This window comes from Ochotona curzoniae, unplaced genomic scaffold (assembly GCF_017591425.1).
Source record: "Ochotona curzoniae isolate NIBS_2020 unplaced genomic scaffold, NIBS_Ocur_1.0 contig_2861, whole genome shotgun sequence".
Lineage (NCBI taxonomy): Eukaryota > Metazoa > Chordata > Mammalia > Lagomorpha > Ochotonidae > Ochotona > Ochotona curzoniae.
In genome coordinates, this window is record NW_024465620.1 from 4396426 (window position 1) to 4419200 (window position 22775).

The window sequence follows — 22775 nt, forward strand, 5'->3', positions numbered from 1 at the left end:
ACCCTGTGCAGTATGCGCCCATCCCTGGCTCATGCAAACTGGTAGGAATGATAGCCTAGCCTGCCATGTCCTGCACTCCAACCTGGGTCCTGCACATGCCAGTATGTTAAGATTAGCCTGACCCTGCCCAGCCTGCTCCTCTCCAGAACCAACCCACACACTTGCCAACAGGCGGAACTTCCTTGCTTGTCCTGACCAACACTGAGGCTTGAATCACATGCTTACCAGTGGGAGCTATGGCCCACCAGAGCAGTTTCCCAAGTTCCACCACAAGCCCACTCCCAAACCCAGATCTCGCATGTGCCCTTGCCTGGCACAGTCTGCCCCCTCAATCCTAGATTATATTTGAGCTAGTATATGTGGCCTGGCCTGCCCCACACTCTATTGGGTGTGCCTGTGGCTGCTGCAGCTTGGTCCAGCCCAGCCGGTACCCAACCCTAGTATCCACGAATGTTCATGCCTAGCTCAGCCCCCCTGACTCCTGGCCCAGATCTTGCTGTTGCAGCCATTGGAGCATGAACAAGAGGATGAAAAGGCTCTTTCTCTTTCTGTCTCCTGCTCTGTCAAATAAAACAATTAATACATAAAGCCTTGGCTTCTAAACAGAGTCCCATTGTTGTGACAAGTCCTCAGTTGCTGCATCCGCTTCTCTTGTAAATACTCAGAGAAACGTCCTGAATCCAGGGGACGGTCTAGTGATGGTCTCCTTTCCCTTCTGAATCCTTCCAATCAAATCATCTTTCCACTAAGTCAAAATAAAACTAAATGTTGACTTCATGGGAGATTTGAAAATGGTGCTCTCACACATCATAGTATCTGTGTAGAACAAACACCTCTATCCTCTCTTTATGCAGAGGCAGTCTAAACCTATTGCTCAGGTTAGCCCAAACCTCCAGGAGTCCACCCAGCCCTGCTGCCCTGTGATCCTGAGCTGTGGGCAGCGAAATCACAGGGAACTCAGGTTCAAGAAAACGCAATACTTCTAAATTTCCAATTCAGACTTTTTCATATTCCACATGAACTTTAGCTCCTATGTTACCAAAAATCCTTTGGGACACAGGAATCAGGTTAACTATTTCTCATTGCTTTGGATTTTCTTAATCTTTATTACCAAATCTCTGCTATAGGAACACTAACCAAAAGGGGGGAAACATTAGTGAAAAATCATTAGAAAGGGAGTATAACACATAGGTTAAAAACAAATAAAAACCTGTGGGATCAACAATCTCAGCTCCATTCCTTACTAGCTGTGTCCCTTGGCCTCCCCCTTGTAAAACTGGGACAATAACAGTGTCTATATCAGAGTTAATGTTAATATTTGAAAAGCATTTAAAATAAAGCCTAATATGTAGTAAGTGCTATATGTATTTGTATAACTTCAAACAAATTTTAAATTAACTAGATTTCCTTTTGGGTCTTTCAGATCTTCATCTAGACACAATTTTATAGAACATATGTATATACAATTATGTGTCCTTTTTATTCTTTCATGTTCTATATATTGATGCAGTGCCCATAATCATAATTTATACTGATTGCCTGAAACAAATAATAAAGTAGCTCATCAATGATGCAGTAATGAGTAAATAATGCACACTGGCACACTGGAATATTAAGTGTTTTCTTTTGTTACAACTAGGCAGTAACTTGTCCACACTGGTAAAACTGACTGACTTACTAGCCTTTTCTAAGGGAAGTTAATCTTGATCAACAGTAAACACCCCACTCAATACTGTACTAATTTTTTTCTCTTAAAATCAGACTCAGTGTCCTGTATCCTATTCTTTAAAGGGCACCTAGGTCCTTACTTTGTAATGGCAAAATCTGTATTTCTATCATTATGCACAAAATATTATTATAAAGCTTCCCATCCAATATGCCAGCTAAATAAAAAACTGTATTTTAAGTCACAACATTATTCTCAGTGTGTCTTCCCATATACATTACACACTGATCTATGTATAGCTGAGAACTCTTGCTAAATGATGCCCTGTTCACCAGTCATATACCTCACGTATAGATTCCTAGTAGAGCCATAAGGGGAGTTCAGCTTTCTTCATCATTATCTTGACTAAGAGTTACATAACTGCTGAAAGCATTATCATTCTTTTCCAATTTTAGTATATGTGCTGCTGAAGCAAGCACTTGCCATTCATTTTATTCATAAAGTTTCTTCTAAGATATTTTCTACCAAATAAAGGAACAAGCCTTACTAAACTCAGTGAAAAATTTCCTTGCTTCATTATGAGATTTTTCTCCCAATGTGTTATCAAATGTACAGTAAATGAAAAACTTTTCAACTCAACTTTTCTTCGCTGTGATTTCTCTGGTGCTGAAGTAAGGCTGAGTGGCCACTAAAGGATTTGCCACATTCACTGCATATAAAGCGTTTCTCTCCACTATGCATTCTCTGGTGAATAATGAGGGAAGAATTCTTACAGAAGGCTTTCTCACAATGATTACATTTGTAGGGTTTCTCTCCAGTATGGTTTCTCAAGTGTACAATTAAGGAAGAACTCTCATTAAATGCTTTCCCACATTCATTACACCTGTATGGTTTCTCACCAGTATGAGTTCTCCGGTGTGCAATAAGGTGAGAGCTACAGTTAAAGGATCTTTCGCACTGATTACACTTATAGGGTTTCTCACCCGTGTGAATTCTACGGTGAGCAACAAGGTGGCAGCTCTGACTGAAGGACTTCCCACACTTGTTGCATTCATAGGGTTTTTCTCCAGTATGAGTTCTTTGATGTCTAACAAGGTGAGCCATCTGGCTGCAAGATTTTCCACATTTATTACATTCATAGGGCTTAATTCCAGAATGAATGATTTCATGCTTAGTAAGGGCTGAACGTTCTCTAAATGCTTTGCCACATTCCTGACAGTTATACGGTTTTTCTCCCGTGTGAGTTCTCTGATGGGCAATAAGATGGGAGCTCCAGCTGAACGACTTGCCACATTCCGTGCACTTATAAGGTTTTGCCCCAGAGTGAGTTCTTTCGTGTTTACTAAGAGCTGAGTAATCCCTGAAGGCTTTTTCACATTCATCACATTTGAAGGGCTTCTCTCCAGTATGCATCCTCATATGGGCAATGAGATGAGAGCTCCAGCTGAAAGACTTCCCACATTCAGTACACTCAAAAGGTTTCTCTCCAGTATGAGTTCTCTGGTGTCCAATAAGGTGGGAATTCCAATTGAAAGATTTCCCACACTCGTTACATACATACGGTTTTTCTCCTGTATGAATTCTCTTGTGCACAATAAGATGAGAATTCCAGCTGAAGGCTTTTCCACATTTGTTACATTCATAGGGTTTTATTCCAGTGTGAGTCCGTTCATGTTTAGTAAGAGCCGAACGGTTCCTAAAAACCTTCGCACATTTATCACATTCATAGGGTTTCTCTCCAGTATGAGTTTTCTTGTGTTGAATAAGGTAAGAGCTCCAGATGAAAGATGTCCCACACTCATTGTACTCATAGGGCTTCTCAGAAGCGTAAGTGCTCCCATGCTGAGTAACGAATGAGTCATACCCAAAGACTTTTTCCCACTCATTGTATGTATATGCTTTTTCTACAGTACTGATTTTCTGATGTTCCATGAAAGATGAGAAATAAAAGATATTCTCATACTCTTTGTAATCATACTGGTTTTCTCCAAGATGAAATCTTGAATGTTCATTAAATGGTGGACTCTGGTTAAAGATTTGATGGCACTCCTTATATTCATAGAGATTTTCTCCTGTGTGCATCCCTTTATGATCACCAAAACGTATTATATGATTGAAAGATTTAACAGCATCAGTACATTTGAAAAGATTATCTGTAGCTTGCATTCTTGTAGGGTGAATGGGTTGAATAGACTGGTAGAAAGCTTTGTCATAATAGTTGTTTTCACAGGTAATCTGATCTGTATACATTACGGCCGAGTTACATTTCCAGCCTTCAGCCTGTGATTCAGGCTTAGAGAAATGTTCTACTTGAGAAACTTTCTGTGCAGGAACTAAGTTAAAGCTCTGGCTATCCTCTGTCCCAAGTTCACAGAACTCAGAGCCTCTCGGAGACAGTACTTGCTTTTGCATGAAGAACATTTGCCTCATAGCTGTACTTTGATTCATGTGGTACATTTCTAACTGGTCTTTACACCCTAAAACTTCTACCCTCGAGAACCAAGGATCTTCCCATATGTATCTTTCCAACCTCACGCCATGGGATTTTTCCTCCTCAAATATGCTTTGTTTTGGGATCAATGCTTTGCTTTCAAGATTTTTCATCCATTCTGAAACACACAGAAGAAGAAAAAAAAAAGCAATAAAAACACAGAGAAAAAAATGTTTCAGAATAGCGAGCTTTACTGTCCCTTTTATTTAAAAGGCAAATGTGAATTTATTTTCCAGAATCTAATAAAGTATACTAAAGTGAAGACTTAACTATGTACTAAAAACTAATAAAAATCACTTAGCAGTAGTTTCTCATTAAAAAAGAATGCAAAAGAAGACCACATGTATAAGTCAGCACTACAGAGCTGAGCTGTATAAACTTCGCACATTACCAAGATAGTCTGTTTCATGACTGACCCTTGGCCCATTCCCAAGAATTTATGTACTAGCTATTCTAACTGATGAAGCACTGCATCTGTTTTTCTAGATTGCTAGTGCATTACAGAATGTATTTGTGGTAAGCACCAGCTTTCTTTTGGTCTTCTGGAGTGTCAGCTCACAGGCATTGTGTACCTACTAGATCAACCATCCATACACACTCTGGGCTCTGGAGCTCAGGCCAGTCTCTTAGTAAAAGATATTTCACACATGTAGTCACAACTCCACACTGGGGAAATTAAATGTGTCCTATGCTACTCCACCGAGAACAGCGTACTGGGAACTTACCCCAGTTTCCTCTAGACTTAGCCCCGCCCCTCCATCCCCTTTGCTGATACTGCTCTGTGTCCTTTCATTGTAATAAACTTTAACTCTTGTGTATAATGAGTTTTCAGTCATAGTGAGTTCTTGTACTAAACCTAGGGGTGGTCTTAGGAAATCATGGATAACAATGTATAAATTACTGGTATCATAATCAACTTCTATGTTATACTGAACTTCTTGCTCCCCTATTTTGACACATCTGTCAAAAAATGGAATAGCCAGGAAAAAGTATCACCAAGTAAAGTTTAAGCCAGGATGTTATCTATGATAAAACACTTTCACATTATTTACTACTCCATAGAGTCTACCCAATGACAAAGATTCACCCAGCCCAAAGGCTAAATATCATCATGGTTTAAGGATACCCGTAAGGGGACAATTCTTCTAGCCACTGAAGAATCCTTTGTGGAGCAATGATACAATAGAAGGACTAGAATGAAAGCACAGTAATGAAACAGACATGACAGCAACAGCCTGATCATCTGTCTTGATTATCTGAGAGAACATTGCCCTTCAAAGATTCACTCTCCAATGGCCCACAGCAGCTGGGTGTGGGGAACAATGTTAGGGATCAAGACCTCAATTCATGTCGCTCCAAGTAGGTGGCAGCAACCACCTACTTGAGTCACCACCGCTGCCTCCTAGTGTTCACATGAGCAAGAAACCAGACTTTGGAATGGCTCAACTGTGATTATTGTGGCCATTTAGGGAATGAACCAGCAGATGTGAGAACTTTGTCTCTTTTCTCTGTAGCTCTGCCTTTCCAATAAAAATTTTTAAAAATTTAAAAAGACTGAGTGAATAATTCATAAGCAACTTTGTATTCAACTTAGTACTTTCTGAGTGCCCAGCATCAAAAACAAGAAAGTAGACTCACTCTAATGAAAGTTGAAATGTACTGACAAAAGTAAATATCAACCAGCATGAACAACAGACATGGAATATTATTCTGAGACTGTAGGGTAGGGATGCTGAGTATGTGAGAGAGGGAAAAGGAGTTCACCACTGGCAGAAGGAAGTGACTGAAGATGATTTACACAGAGAAACGTGACTGAGGCTCCAAGCACAGATTGGATACAGGATGAACTGCTGGTTCACAATGAGCAAAGACAAGAACCATGCAATTGCCTCCAAGAAGAATGGTAAAGATGTCAGCTGAGTACACCATTGCAGCTACTCAAGAAATGGGAAAAAGGAAGGTCTTAAAATCTGGTTGTTTCCCAAGAAGAAACAGCAAAACTGGAAACAATGAGTTCACCCAGTTTTCCCTAAACCTCGATCCTTCCCAGCCTGACCAATCGTGTAATCACAAAAAATAAAATTTAACAACAACAACAAAAAAAAGAGTTGTTTCCTTAAATGACAACTAGAAGCATTTTTAAAGTCTACTGACAAGCACTATATTAAGAAAGACTTCAGAGATCAATCTAGAAATATATGTTAGGTGGTTAATAACAACCAAGAATTTCCTTCTCAACTTGAACAGGATCTTATGAAGAAGGGGCCTTGGGGTAAAAATGACTTCTGGGTGCCAGTGTATGTACCAGCTGCCCCTCTTCCCATCCAACTGTGCCTGTGGCCTGAGAAAGCTGTAGAAGATGGCCCCGAGCTTTGGGACCCTGCACCCATTTGGGAGACCTGGAAGAAGCTCTGGAATCCTGGCTTCGAATTGGCTCAGCTCCAGCCAGTGAGGCCATTTGGGGAGCAAATCAGCAAACAGAGGATATTTCACTCTGTATGATCTATAAATCTATCTTTCCAATAAAAAAAATAAAACTTTAAAAAACAAACAAACATGGGGTTATACAGCTTAAGCTGCCACCTGGGAATCCATATCCCAATTTGAAGTGCCGAGTTCAAGTCCTGACCATTCAAGCTTCCAATCTGCTTTCTGCTCAAGCATATGAAAGGCAGATGATGTTGGCCCAAGTACTTGGGATCCCTGTTACCCATCTGTGAGACTCAGCTGAAGTTCTTGGATCCTGGCTTCAGCCTGACCTAGCCCCAAATGCTGTGGGCATTTGTGGGAGTGAACAACAGGAAGGAGGATATCTCTAGGCCGTGTGTAGGGGTGTGTATGTGTGTGTGTGTGTGTGTGTGTGTGTGTGTGTGTGTGTGTGTGTGTGTGTGTGTAGCAAGGGGGTTCCCTCTCTGTCACTCAACCTTTCAAACAAACAAACCTTAAAACAACTGCAGTGGTAGTCAAGTAAGAGCGCACCTTTGTTTGAGGTATAAGCTCTAGCTTCTGACTCCAGCTTCTTGATAGTGCCAACTCTGAGATACAGTCCTGAGGGTTCAGACAACTGGGGCCCTACCAGACAGAGAACTAGACTAGCTTCCTGCTCCCAGCATCCGCCTGGCCCATTCCTGGACTGTTGCAGATATTTGAGAGGTAAACTGGCAGATACAAGTGCTTATTTGCTCACTTACACAAATAATTTTTTTAGAGATTTGTTTTATTTTTATTGGAAAAACAGATTTACAGAGAGAAGGCGAGACAGCTCCCAAGTGACCGCAATGGCCAGAGCTGAGCCAATCCAAAGCCAGGAGCCAGGAGCCACTTCCGGGTCTCCCCCGCGGATGCAGGGTCCCAAGGCTTTGGGCTGTCCTCGACTGCTTTCACAGGCCACAAGCAGGGAGCTGGATGGGAAGTGGAACTGCTGGGATTAGAAACGGTGCCCATATGGAATCCCAGAGTGTGCAAGGCAAGGACTTTAGCTGCTAGGCTACTGTACTGGGCCCTAAAAATAAATCTTAATAATAGATTAAAGCATTTAAAGGGACGGGGAACATTAGTGCTGGGAAGACCTCACCACCGGAAGTCTGAGTATCTCAAGATTGGCTGTGGCTGCTTCTCTCATTGGATTGGATGCATGGTGATATTTTTCTTTTAATCTCATGCATGCTAATAAACTGCTTTGAGTTAACTGCTTTAAACTGGCATCTCAGAAGTATTCCAAGAATTCCTCAGTCAGCTTGCAAATGTGGCAACAACCACAAGGCTCTATATAATAGATGCCAAAGTGAGGCAACATTGATTAGCATGCTGTTTCTTAGAGGTAAAAACTTGAGTGATGGTAGCGGGGAAACTGAGACTAACCACAGATGCTTCTTCCGTAGCCTTGACCATGTGTCCCCTGTTCAGTAACAACCGTATGCCCAGGAAAACAGGCCTCGGCCCTGTACAACCAGCCCCACTGCTTGCAGGAGATTGTCACCCTTCCTGGGACATGAAACGTTAACCAAGGATCCTGTGTAGACCAAAGCCAGCTAGAAGGAAGATGGTGACTTTCCAAGTACGCAGTCAGTGAGGAAAGGAGGGGAAGGATGTATGCTTGGGGGTACATGTGCTTTGCTCCCGCTGGCCTGGGCGTGCCAACTCACTGGTTACCCTTTCTTGCTGTGAGCATGCCTCCCTTTTTGCTGCCCTTTAGTGTCAGACTATATCCTCTGGTGGGTAAGGTGTTCTCTGGTGAGCTTATTTCCTACTGCAACTAATTCCAGATCCTGCTAATAATCCTGGGAGGCAAGAATGATGACTCAACTACTTGGGTCCTTGCCCAGGACAGCCAGATTGAGTTCCCAGCCCCTGGCTCCCATCTGGCCCAGTCCTGGCTGTCACAGGCATGTGGGGAATAAATCAGCAAATGGAAGATCTCTGCTTGTCTCTGACCCTCCACCTTTCAAATAAAAAATTAATAAATAAGACAGCTACATAAAATTGCGATTAAAATTCCCTGTTGACAGGAACATATAAAAATGTAACTGTGACAATAAAGCATGCAATGGAATAGGACAGAGCTATAAAAAAGCAATTTTTACATACTATCAAAACTAAATTGATATTAGAGGCCAACATTTGGTGTAGTGTGTTAAGCTATTGCCTGTGAAACCTGCACCTATACGTAAACCCCCTGTAGTCTAGGCTGTTCTCATGACCCAGCTCCCTGCTAGTGCACCTGGGAAAGCCTAGACAACGGCCAAAGGGCTTGGGCCCTTGCTCTGGGTTTCAGGATCTTAGGGTTGAAAGAGGGCAGGAAGCAGCCATTGAAAAGCACAAAGATTTTTATTGCACACAGGACGTGTTGGCACGGTGAAAGAGGCGCATGCTCAGACAGACACAGAAGATTCAACCACCGTGCCAGCGGCCACAGCGGGGGCCCCTCCAGCGTACAGAGGCCTATACCCACCGTGACAAGGTGGGCATTACTAACACAACAGTTCTGATCTACCATGTGTGAGTCTGTCACTCTGTGATGTCCAGGGCTAGAGCACAGCTCTAAGAGCCAGAGCCAGCACAAGTTTAGGTCACAAAATACAATCGTGCTGCCCTCAAGGTTGTTCCTAACTGGGGATCAGTTTGCTAGGTGTCCCAATGGCCTAACAAGTCCCAGCATTACCCACATGGGAGACCCAGAAATAATTCCAACTCCTGGTTGGGGGCCATCTGAAAGTGAACCAGGAGATGGAAAAGAAAACCACTCTAACTCTTTCAAGTAAAAATAAATAAGCCTTAAAAACAAAAATCCTCTGTTTTTTGCTTTTTTACAAAAGCATCTATGACTATACTCTACAAATCTGATAATAAAGGAAATTATAAATGTAAAAGCAAGTAAATGAAAAGAATTCACCTTGGACAAAGGGAGCAGTTAAGAATATGAGAGCTTGGGCCCGGCGGTGTGGCCTAGTGGCTAAAGTCCTTGCCTTACCCGTGCCAGGATCCCATATGGGCGCCGGTTCTAATCCCAGCAGCTCCACTTCCCATCCAGCTTCCTGCTTGTGGCCTGGGAAAGCAGTTGAGGATGGCCCAAAGCTTTGGGACCCTGCACCCATGTGGGAGACCCGGAAGAGACCCGGAAGAAGTTCCTGGATCCTGGCTTTGGATCGGCATAGCATCGGCTGTTGCACTCACTTGGGGAGTGAATCATCAGATGGAAGATCTTCCTCTCTGTCTCTCCTCTTCTCTGTACATCTGACTTTGCAATAAAAAATTAAATAAATCTTTAAAAAAATATATGAAAGCCAAAAAAGGGCAAAGGACAGGGAAAATTATAACATACAGAAACCACAGTCTAGCTGGTAACTGCAAGGAGGGCAACACAAGGCAGGAGAAAGCTTCCCTAAGGGAATTCTGCACGGAGAAAAGCCCCCTGCTCCCACCAGGGCCCGTCCTCACCTGGACGAGCGCTTTGAGGATGCACACGTTCCACGCACCAGGGCTCTTCTCCTTGTTCCAACAGTGAGATGACCTCGGGCTTGGTGATCTGGTTTCCTGCACAAAGCAACAAGAGCAGCCTGTGTGAAGGAGCTCTGGGCAGCTACACACAGCATCCCTTGCCTCTTCCTCCCTGTGACTTCTTGTTTGGAGATAAGAGCAGTTTCTCCCTCTTCTTGCTTCCTAAGCATCAGGAATTTGGCCTCAAGATCATCTCAGCCCTTCTAAGAAGGCCCCCTGGCCATCACAAACTTTAACCGCCTTGAGGACCCGCCTTACCCACAGACAGCAGATGTCCATATGTCTCCAGCATCACGTCGCGGTACAAAGTCCTCTGCACAAGGTCCAACTGCCCCCACTCTTCTTGAGTGAAGTCCACCGCCACATCCTTGAAGGTTACTGGTTCCTAGAAGAGCACAGGGGTTCCCTCTCAGCCAGGCCACTCCCTCCAATTTTCTGGGGGTCGGGCAAGGCTGACAGCCCTGGGGAGAGGAGACAATGTCCCAGGACCATCCAGGATGTATGCAGAATTGACTGATGGAAGTCTCCCCAGGGCCCTGCACACAGGATGTGATCTTAGAGAATCAGACACCTGGGCTCACAGGAACCACAGGATAGGCAGGTCTCTCCCAAGACTCTCGATCTGTTCTAGTGACCATGGCTAGTGTGGACAGGATTGCCACACAGCAGTGTCCCCTCCCTTCAAAACGCAGACATCCAGCAAGGTTTCGACCACAGCACTGGATTCAGGACGCAGTAAGTGGATCCAAGACCCTGAAGGGGGATTTGGACAATCACAAGCGATCTTTCTGGCCACAGTGGGGAAGCTTCCACTCCCAGATCATGTGTATCCAAGGAACACAGTCAAAAGGGACTGGATCAAGAAGAATCAGTTACAGCAGCTGTTCAAAGCACCTGAAATTGGGGCAGACAACTGGAACACTGACACAGCCATACCTGCCATCTACATCCCAATTCAGAGTGCCTGTTTTGGGTCCCTGCTACTCTGCTCCCAATCCAGATTCCTGCTCGCATGCATCTTGGGGAGCAGCAGGTGTCCACAACCATACCACTTTGAACGCACTCGATCTCGTCTGATCGCAGGAAGCGGCAGGTGATGGATCAAGCACTTTAGTCACAGCCATCTACTTGAGAGACCCATACAGAGTTCTGGGCCCTGGTTTTGGTCTGGTAGCCTTGTCCGCTGCAGGCACTTAAGGAATGAACCAGAAAATGAAAGATCTCCTTTTATCTTTTATATAAATTTTAAGCCACATCTTTAGGAAAACCGGGGAAAGGGGGGAATGATATCCTAAGTTTGATTTTTGCAATGAGTCCACCCCTTTCGGTCTCAGGTCTCTGAAAAGATGCCTTCGCTGCAGTGGGGAGTCAACGACTGGTTTCTCCCCCTGAATCTGTCCACACACTGTCATCAGGCGCTCTGGAAGCAGCCCTCTGATCTACCTCCATCATCAGCGCATGATGAACCCCAAGGCAAAGAGCTACTGAGCCGGCACAGGTGCACTGAATGCATCATTTGTACTCCAAGGAGTTCAGAGCTGTCACTCTTAGCCAAACGTGGCCCATGGCCTGCCATCCTGTCTCTCCACAGCTTATATACTGAGATTGTCACCTCTTATCTGGCCAGCCCTAGCTACCCAGTCTTAAGTATACTAACTTCACTCATCTGAACAGCTCTCCCTCTACCTTCACACAAAGATTTCCTTACCCAGAAAAGACACCTCCATGCTGTCACCTCTATTCACACAACCTTATGGCAGCCCGCAGGCCTGATGATCTAGAGCAAAGCATTTCGGAGCCCTGACTCCTACCTTCCCAAGCTCTCATCAAGATTCCCAATGCTGTACGATTATAAAACCCAAGGTGGGTTTCTGTTTTCACTTTTTTTGGTCTTGTGAAACTCCATGTGTTAGAGTCATCAACACCAAATTTCTGGTTCTCCTCTCATAAACTTGCCCAAACTTCAGTGTCCTTTATGGCTGCTGTCCGGAGGTTAGGAAGTAACACAAACTTCCTACATTTAAATTTAACACAAGCCCGCCAAATACACAGACCTAAGCGTGATGTACTGTAGACTCCTGAGGGACAGGCTGGGAGTCCATGCCACTGCTCACCACAACCGTTTGCATGGGCAGGCGGCATCTTCTCAGATGGCACTGAAGTCCAGGCACATTAACAAGGCCCACGCCCAAACCCTGGCACCTGGCAAGTCAGTCGGCTGAACCACAGATTCTCCTCCCACCCCTTCTAAGATCTCAGTATAACTACCATATACTCAGGAGGAACAGAAGAATTACATCTCATGGACACAAGAGGAATGAAATAATTAGTAGTTCTGCAAGCAATTGTACTAAACCAGCAGACACTAGCAATGATGAACTATGACTGCTGAGCCACATGTGAAAAGCAGACGGGTGTATCGTAAGGTTGAGATTGGCCAACTCATGAATTCAGTACAAAATGGGACAGCCCACAAGTGCATTATTGTAGGAACCAACCAAGTACTGCTGCCAAAAATAGCAAATGAAATTGGTGTTGTGACACAGCACGGTAAGCTGATGTCTGCAACCTCAGCATCCCAGATTGAGGTACCAGTTCAAGTCCTGACTGCTCTTAATCCCAGCACAGCTTCCTGTTAACATACCTGGGGAAGCAGCATAAGACAGAACAAGTGCCCGGGCCCTTGTCACTAGTGGAGGATGGAGTTTTATATTTCTAGCATCAGCCCAGCCACAGCAACCAGCAATTGCAGCCATGCGGGGAGGTAACTAGTAGATGCAAGAGTCCCTCTCTCTGTGTGTGTCACTGTGGCTTTCAAATAAACAGATTTTTTTAAACAAAAGTACAAAATGAATCTGCTCAGGTCTCTAGTCCAACTACCAGCTTCTAAGAGGCAAGGGGAAGGGCCAATTCATCCGATGACATCACAAACGTGAAACCTGCTTCTTTGGCAGGAAAAGCACCTACCGTCTGGCCTTTGTGTGGCTCCTGATTCGAGCAAATCAACTCCAAGTCACTCTGGGGAACATTCTATGTCGACTAGGTATCAAGTAAAACTCAGGAATTGCAGTGTTAAGGAATTTGTGGATTTTGTGGATCAATAAAGGCATTGTGGTTGTGTTCTTAAAGGTTCATATCTCTGAGTATCTATTTAACGTGAGTATATAAAAGCATTTGTGGTTAAAATGATACAACTCTGAGATCTGACTTAAAATGTTCCAATCTAACAAAAAGTTGTGCTGGAACAGCTAAAGAAACACAGAAGCCAAGGGTAGTGGTCACGCTGATGGACCTGCGTGCTTGTTCTAGCTGAAGAATGAATGACTCCCCAACCCCCAAATGCGCCCATGTCCAGATCCCAGAACCTGTGATTACCACTTATTAATCAAAGGGACCTGGCAGATGTGGTCAAGACAGAAGTGCCAACACGGATGTTCCAGGTGGATCCAGCTCTTCACAAGAGACCTAGAGGCAGGAGTGAGGTCAGAGGAGACTTGCTGAGGTCAGCCGGGAAGGGCACTTCAGCATGGGGGCCCCTGTGGCCTCTCAACCCAGGATAAGGCCAAGAAGCAGCTTCTCACAGGGCTTCCAGAAGAACACGGCCCTGCACACTTATTTCAGACTTTTTCTGAGCTGTAGAACACAAGAACAAATTCATTTTGTTCTGTTTGTACTAATCTGTTCAAGTGGCAACAGACAACCAGCACAGGGCTCACGCTTGGGTTTACAAAAGGTTCTGCAGCCTGCGAGGAGGGCATCAGCAAAAGCAGGGCTGTCTGCAGTGGCAATGGGTCTCGGTGCCAAGCTTACATGACAGTAAAGGCAGGGGTGAGGCTGAAAACAGGCCAGCTGGGCCAGCCCCCTCCTTGTGGGCACTGCGTTGGGGCCTTCTCACACTACAGTGTCAAGCGTGCGTTGGGGTGGGGATACACTCGGCTGCTCAGAGGAGCAGAGGCCTCCTGACCCAAGCGACCAGGGGTGATCAGGAGTTAACAGCTCAGGAAACTGAACGCAGAACAGACCTACTGACCCTCACTCACAAAGGGCCACCAGCCCTCCCAGCGAGACTGCTCAGGACCAGCTGAGACACCAGGCATGGATCAGAGGTGTGAAGCACAACACAGAAGGGCTCTCCAATAGCCCCCACAGCCCTCCCCTGTAAACACAGACAGGGAAGGGGGAGCCAGGGCATGAGGCACACCTGCCACACAGGTGGAAAAACAAACTTGGTAGCTAAGAGGGCTGAATCCGGGCATCAACCCCAACCAACTTTTAACAGGTCGTGATTCTCAGTGCAGAGAAAGTCCAGACTGCTGTACGAAAGGCTCTGAGAGAACAGGAAAGAACTCACAGAACACAAAAGAACAGAAGACCCAGCAATCAGCACAGCAGGCTCCAGGAAGGCCCACTAGGCCTCCCACTCTACTGCTTGAAATGAACATGATAGAGATGGAAGACACAGCAATCCACTCAGGCGGCCCATGATCTAACAGGAGACTCCGAAAGAGAATATAAAGGATGTGAGAAGGGCTGATGCAGAGGCTCAACAGGCTAATGCTCTGCCTGCCGGCACCAGCATCCCAAGGGGGCACTGCTCATGTCCCGGCTGCTCTATTTCTGATCCAGCTCTCTGTTTATGGACCGGGAAAGCAGCAGAGGATGGCCCATATAAGAGGGCTCTCAGCACTTGTGGGAGACCTAACAGAAGTTCCTGGTTTCCAAAATATGAATTGGTCCAGTTCTGGCCACTGTGGCCACTGAGGAGTGACCCATTGGATGGAAGGTCTCTCTTCTCTGCCTCTCCCTCTCTCCTTAATTTTGAAAAATAAATCTTTTTTAAAAATCCAGAATGCATGCCAAATACCTACAAATAAGCAGGCCTAAAAATCTAGGGATCTGGGTGAGAAATATAGAAGGAAATAGAGATGGCCAGTAAAGTATCAAGACATCAAACCTCACTAGCAACTGAAGATTTCCACTCTTGGGATAAGCAAAAAGGTGTCCACAGCTAGCAAACACATGGGGCAATGGGGCTTCTTCCCAGACTGGGAAATTAAGAAGTGGCTGTGTCCCTCTGAAGACCTGTCTGATAGCACCAGTAACATGAAAAACATACACACACATACACCCTGGCACAGTCAGCTTCCAGGGTTATGCCCAGATCAACTTCTACACGTGCCGAGACTACAAGAACGGTTGCACAGCTCTGGTACCACACAGACACACCTGTGGTACACACACAGACACCACACCACCCACACAGGAAGGGATGACCACAGACACAAGTGTACTTTGCCGAGGGCAACACATGGCAGGGCAAAGGGATGAACATGGCCCAAGTATCTAGCATCATTACTGGACCTAAAAGTTCAACAACTGACCCTATAGAAAAGCTACATGCAAAGAGCAAAACACTTAGTTCACCTGTGGATGAGTTATGAATACGGATGAGCTGGTACACACTGCATCCACAAACAGGGGCTCTGAGAAAAGGTGAGAATGTGACTGTGAACTACGAAAAAAGGAGAACAGCAAATGTGCTAAAACACTAAGAACTATTCAGTGATAGGAATGGTGTTTGCTCATTCACTATCTTTTCTGTAATTGTTGAACTTACCAAAATACATTTTAAAATCAGAAAACATTTCCAGAATTGAAAATAATGTTATAAAATCAGGATTGTGAACTAAAAAGCAGTAAGAAAAAGACATCTGCCAACCGGACAAGCCCCCTACATCAGGACCCACCAACCATGGAGGAGTCACCCAGGGATGGTAAATGGGAAAGGCAAAACTAAGTCTATAGAGGAAAAAGTAGTGGAAGCCAGCCACCTGTCCCACTTGCTGTGGAGACAGTCTCCAAGGGCTGACAAGTGGCTCAACAGACCGATCCTCCACCTGCAGAGCTAGCATCCCATGTGGGTGCTGGCTAGTGTCCCATCTACTTCCCATCCACTTCCTAGCCAGCTCCCTAGCTGACTGGGAAAGCAGTGGAGGATGGTCTAAAGCCTTGGGACCCTGCCCCTACACTGAAGTCCCAGAAGAAGTCCCTGGCTCCTAGCTTCAGATTGGCTCAGCTCCTGCCATTGTGGCCATGTAGGGAGTGAACCAAAGAGTGGAAGAACTTTCTGTCCCTCCTCTCTGTAAATCTGCCTTTCAAATACATTTTTTTAAAGACTTGACAAGGAATCACACCCTTCATTGTTACATGATGCTGCCAGTGAGGCTGCAGAACACAGAGGGCACCTGCAGGGAGGACCAAGCCCTCGGGCTCCACAGGACAGCCCTGAGGAACCGAGCTCGGCTTCCAGTCACGTTGGACTGACTTGCCAAGAGGGCCCACCCAAACCCTAGACCATGCTTGCACAGAATCGGCTAATCCACCTGTCACATGTTTAAGCCCTGCGAGGAACTGGAAGAGGCCAAGGGAGCTGGCAGGCATCTCAGAAGGCAGCCAGACAGGAGCTTGCCAGACCGCTCATCATCCAAGTTCCTGGGCAGCTGGCCAGTTTACGGACTCTGGGGCAATCTTAGCTGGAGTCCTTGGTAGAACTTTTTATTTTAGAGCACGATCTTTGCAGACTAGAGAAATGTTAACTGTACCGTACATCCCAGTGTACGAACGAGGATGCATGCAATTATTGGCTGTCTCTGTGCACGGTGTCAAGGAGAAGTCCTAGGTGGATTATTAGAGGGATTTGAGTGTTTCTGTATTCAGGGAGACTGGTGGCATTTTAAGTGGGCTGGGAGATCATCAGTACTATTTCTCAAAATGACAGGATCTAGGTTCCTGCTAAAACTTCATTATCCAACAGGTCTCCTAGAAGTGACTATTCAGATAGCAAGAAATGACAGTTTTTGACGTTTTCATCAAGTCGGTGCTTTATTGCATAAAAACTTAACTTGGAAAGAACATTAGAAGAGATGTTCAATTTCATTTGTGTCCCTGAAGACCAGACCTTGCTTAACTAAAACACGATTCAAGCCCAAGTCTCCCATAAGGAGAAACCCAGAGTGTACAGAGAGGGCCAGGAACATGTTCTCAGAAATCACAACTCTTCAGACATGAATGTGTATTGTCATTTTAATTCTGCTTTATTGTCTCATTATTAACTCTAATAATTCCCAGGAACCCTCGTGTGAAGTAGCAGCAGACTGCAGCACAGTGATTACCAGGTTATTTAGCAGAGCGATCCAGGGCCCCTTCAGCCTAGCCTAGCTTCTGCTACAGGATCCACACACGCACACACACACACACACACACACACACACACGCCAACAGCAGTGAGCCTGCTCCGGGGCACTTCAGCCTAGCCTAGCTTCTGCTACAGGATCCACACACACACACACACACACACGCCAACAGCAGTGAGCCTGCTCCGGGGCACTTCAGCCTAGCCTAGCTTCTGCTATAAGATTGACACATGCATACACACACACACACACACTCCAACAGCAGTGAGCCTGCTTTGAGGCCCACCCTTCAGCCTAGCTTCCATAACAGGATCCACACACACACACCCCTGCTCGGGGCACTTCAGCCTAGCCTAGCTTCCGTAACAGGATCCACACACACACACCCCTGCTCGGGGCACTTCAGCCTAGCCTAGCTTCCGTAACAGGATCCACACACACACATGCACGCTGTGACAGAGCTGAGCCTCCAGCAGCACCACACTCTGCACCTCCAGTCCAAGCCCTCTGCTTCCTGGGCCAGCAGTACTCCCTGGTACATGCTACACTTAGGATGCACTGCACCTGTCAGAAACTGAAAGATTTCAGTGATTCCTGGTAATTCAGAGGACCCATAAAGTTAAAGACAAAGTTTTTATTTAAATATCACGTCATCTCACATTTTGATTCATTTTTAACTTACAACTCAAAGATCTAAATAATGAAACGGTCTCTAACGCAGCAGGGAGTCAATAGAGATATTACTGAAATAATAACATTCAAAATCTTCTGTTTAGAAACAAGGGCATAACTTAAAGAAACTGAAGGTGGGGAGTTAAAGTAGTTGCTTCTCAGCCATGGCAAGAAATGACACCCGGCCCCCCGCACACTGGAGGGCCACTGGCAACATCACACTAACGTTTCACGTGGAAGAAGTCAGAAGCGAAAGGTCTCCTATCCCACGATTCTATGCATGTGCAATGTCCAGAAGAGGCAAACCCACAGATGAAAGCAGATGGGAGGCGGTCAAGGGTTGGGAGTGCAGAGAACAGGGAATGTCTACGAATGGGTGAGTACCGCATTTCCTTCTGGGGTGATGAAAATTAGATACCAGTGATATCTGCACAATTCTATGGCTAAAAAACAATGTGTGCCGTTGAAAGGGATAACCGTGTTAGTGTGTGAACAATATCTCAATAAACTTAAACAACTCTTACCCGGCTACCTTTGGCAGGAAGGCTGAGCAGGACAAAAGGAGGGAGAGCTCTCCCATATCGGCCCCAGTGTCGGTTCTCTCAGGTGGGCTGTCTCAGCAGCCCTGCTCCAACTCCCTTACAAGTCTCTGCTTTCAGTTTTCTTCCAGTCTCAGAGCCTGTCAGAGAGAGAGGCCTTCCAAAGCCTCCTTCAGACCCACCAGGGCATCTCTCCCACCACACCCTGGAAGAAGACTCCTGCTCCCAGCATTCTGGGGCACTTCCCCACTAGCAGGAAGCAGCCCCAGTCCTCCAGCAGCCATGTGGGGTCCAGCTGGGTTCATTTGGCCAGGCAACGAGGGTGAGCCTGTGCCTGGATCCTGGTCATCTGGTACACGGGCCAAGGACATACCTGTAGTGCTCTAAGAGGTCAGCCCCTAGCTCACCAGGCTCACCTGAGGGCTCTGCCCCATGGACACCTACCAGACTCTCCATCTCCCCAGGCATCAATCGGACTGGGCCTCCCTGAATGTTGGAAGATGCTTGTGTCTGCAGCAGGTGCAGCCCCATGTAGGATGAACAGATCTGGGGGGCCAGAGGGGTCCTCAAGGCGGAGGCTCCTCACACTTGTCCTTACCAGCCTCAGTGGGCACAGAGTTCACAGCAATAACCTAAATCAGGTGTTGAATTTGCCAGTTAAGGTGGGAGGAGAGAGGAGAGAGGCTGCCAGTCAAAAGGGTCTCCTCTTGTCCCCCGTGCAACCCTACGGACAGGCTGGTTGTCAGTGAGGCTCCAGGTCATGGAAGACAGCCTACACTCGAGAAGCATTAACCGCCAGCCACAGCTCTCTGTCTAAGTTCTTGCTGTTGTAAACTGAGAATCACATCTACCAGGATAACCAGGAACAGCCTAAGCACCCATCTTCTGGGAAGAGGCCACCCCGTCAGGAACACACCAGTGCCATCTCACCTGGACAGGGGCTGCTGGGAGCCTGGCAGCCGTCTGCTCCTCTCCAGGGCTCCCTTCCACAGGCCAAGCAGAGTCCTGAGGACACAGCGCTAAGGAAAGAAAAAGGAGTGATGGAGATGGCTCTCCCAGCCAGATGGTAACCCACATATCGTCCTGGAGAACTAGGAGGTTGCCCTGTCCCTACCCCCAGACAAGGACAGAGGTCCACTGGTTGTTACAGCTGCCCTATGGCTCAGAGGTGCGGAACGTGCTGGAGGGCAGAGTGTCTAGGCTACAAGACAGCTCTCCGAGAGGCAAAATCTGCTCACAGCCTCTGGGCCAAGCCAATACTCAGACGTCCTGTCCTGGAGATGTCACCGCGGCTTTTCCCTCCTTCCTCCCCTTCCCTGCACCATGAATCCTCTGTCCTGACGCCCAACTGTCTTCAGCATTGGCAGATGACTGCAAGGACGGGACACGACATGGCAGCCGATGTCTGGGAGGAGAACATAAGCCCTGGACTTACCCCAGGAGGCCCACGGGTCAGCAGCTGCCATGCCCCAGCTCTGCTGCGTAAAGGAACCTACATGGGAGGGTCAGGTTAGGACTGTTACCCAATACAGTAACTACAGAGGACATGACAGACAAGCAGATTATCTGACATATGGGCATGTACAAAAGCTCAACATGAGCGCTGGAGAAGGCACAGGTGGTCACTGTCAGGCACTGATGTGGTGTGGCCACAGGACAACTAGAAACACAACTCTTCAAAAAGCTGGAAATAACTGATAAAGGTAACACTATCTAATTTTTTTTAAATCTTAACAGACACTCCCTTACATCTTTAGTGAATGAAATTTCACTTTGGAATAAAGCACTGTATACATGGCTTTTAAATTACAGATCTACAGCAATTTGGTTGCACATACCAGAAAATCTATCACCAATGACCTAACCCTAACTCAGGAGTAACCATATTTTATATAGAAGCAATACCAACTTTTTTTGCCACAGCTTACCTCCTTGACCAACTAGCTAACGGCACTCACACAGGACCCCCCTCCCCAAACGCTCAGTTCCTCCCCGGCTGTGACTGGGGCCAGCGCAGCTCCTGGAAAGGTCCCAATACTCACCCCAGGAAGCCCATGGGTTGATGGCCGCCATAGTGGGGGACACAAAAGGAGCTGGACAAACCCTGGGCAAATGAGGAAACAGACACATCCGGGTTCTCAGGAAGGACACAGGCAACAGAGAGCCCAAAGAACAACGTGATTTACTTGTTAACAGCATGCCACAATTCCTACAAAGGGTGAAGGATAATTTGGATAAACTGACAGCGTGATTTTGGACTGGAGATTAAGCAGTGAGGTTTCCAAGGGAGAGCCAGACACACTAGACGGACCTTATCTACTGATCTGACCAAAGGACTGTCAAAGGCACCTGCAATCCTCGCCCGTCAGTGACCGCACAGGGCTCCACGTGTGTGCATGTGTGTGCACATGTGTGTAGGGGTGCGGGGTGGGAAGGGCTCTGGCAGGGAGAGGTGATGAAAACTTCCAGAATCAGAAAGTGACACTGGCTGTACCACTTAACCAGCATGCAAAGTAACAGGGCTGAAGCAGAGAATGTCCTTTCCTGCCCCGCCCTCCGCAGCCCACTGCAAGTCCCGCCAGGCCGGCCTGCGCGTCCCGGTGGCAGTCAGGGCGGGAGCTGACCAGGCGCCCAGCTCCAGGTCTCTGACAGCTGCCCCGGCTGCGTCCATGGCACGGCCCCGCCTACCCGCCCGTGCAAAGCGCCACTTGCCGCGGGACCTCTCGGGGCCGCCCCAGCCCTGCCCGCGCCGGAGGAGGCCTCGGGGTCCGGTCCCCGCAGCGGCCTCACGCCCGGACCGCAATGCACCGCAGCCCCGGCGAGGACGCAGGCTGCAGCCCCGGCGAGGACGCAGGCTGCGGGCCTCACCTAGTCGGCCGCCGCTCCCCACCCGCGCCGCAGGCGGCTCGGCACGCTCGGGGGTCTCTCCGCTTGGCCTTCTCGTGCTGCGCCCAAGTGCGGCCTGGCCGTGCGCCGATCGGACAAAGACCCCCTCGGGCCAGGCTCCCCGCGAGGGGCTCCCGGGGCCGGCCGGACGAGCCGACGCGCCTGGCGCCGGAGCTGGGAGGCCCAGGGCCCCGCGCCAGGCCGACGCGCCCCGGCCTGCCCGGCGCCCCGCAGGCCCTGGCCGCCCTGGCCAGCCGCCGGCCTCTCCGCGGCGGGGCAGCCGCAGCCGCCGCCCGCAGCCCCGCGAGGACCTCACCTCGGCCGCGGACAATGGCGCTCGCTCCCCCGGCAGCGACCAGGGCGCGTCGCGAGGTCTGCTGGGAGTTGTAGTTCCGGACGTCAAACGTCCGGTTCGGCCGGAAGCACCCCAAATAAATAGTTTGGGTTTGGACTATTTCTGATGTAATTTTTTGAGGACTTTTTCAATGCAATCCTAAATTTTTGGTCGATTTAGCTTTTCTGTGTCTTAGTCATTCAATATTACGTTTTCAAAGATTATGCCAGGACATTTTCCAAGAAAACTGCCCTTACATCTAAATGTGTTAATACAAAATGTACAAATTATTGATATTATACTTTTTATTTTCCCTTTTTCTTTTCAATGCTGCAAATAACTCCTTAGTCCCGCTTATGTTAGCCTGGAATTTGGTTTTCCATTTGCTTATCTTTCACCCTGTGTTCTCTGCTTTCACCTTTATTACACCGTTCCTTATACTTGGCTCATCTCTTTCTCGAACTTATTCTTGACGACTATATTTGATTCTATTCCTCCTTTTTGCTACAACAGGGAGCCCAATTTTTGAAAGAGTTTCTTATTTGAAAGAGTGAAAGAGACAGATTTTCCACCTGCTGGTTTGCTCCCCAAATGCCAGCAACAAAGGATGGTACAAATGAAAGCAGGATCTTTCAGCTCATCCTCACCTCCCATTGGGTGGCAGGAACCCAGCTACAAGAGCCATAACTTACCTCCCACAGAACAGAAATCTGGGATGGAAGCAGAGCAGGCACTCAAACCCAGCCCTTCTACTTGGGAGGTAGGCATCCCAAACAGTATGCTGACTGATACACCACAATGCTTGCTCCTTTGAAAATGATTATTTCCTTTTATTTGAAAGGCACAGACACGCAGAGAAACGTATCTTCCATTTGCTGGTTCTTTCCCTAATTGTCCCTAGCAGCCAGGGCTGGACCAGGCTAGAGCAAGCAGCCTGGAACACAATCCAGCTCGCCTGCATGGAAGACAGGGGCTCAAGTTTTGAGCCATCACTTGC

The 22775-nt window shown here is 47.2% G+C and overlaps 2 protein-coding genes across 3 annotated transcripts in view; one reads left to right on the forward strand and one right to left on the reverse strand.

Annotated features, from left to right (window-relative positions):
• Window positions 1-22775, forward strand: part of LOC121155079 (zinc finger protein 470-like) — a 70834-nt gene that overhangs the window by 27170 nt on the left and 20889 nt on the right.
• Window positions 1991-21095, reverse strand: ZNF606 (zinc finger protein 606). 2 transcript variants are annotated; one of them, XM_040978148.1, is made up of 6 exons: window positions 20601-21095; window positions 19994-20050; window positions 19489-19577; window positions 10413-10539; window positions 10095-10190; window positions 1991-4275 (listed from the first exon to the last, which is right to left on the reverse strand). In XM_040978148.1, exons 1-6 carry the CDS (start codon window positions 20755-20757, stop codon window positions 2297-2299), a joined length of 2505 nt encoding a protein of 834 aa, XP_040834082.1. In that variant the 5' UTR covers window positions 20758-21095; the 3' UTR covers window positions 1991-2296. The 2 variants fall into 2 exon arrangements, with proteins under 2 accessions (XP_040834082.1, XP_040834083.1); XM_040978149.1 differs by having other exon boundaries at window positions 4218-4275; window positions 10133-10190.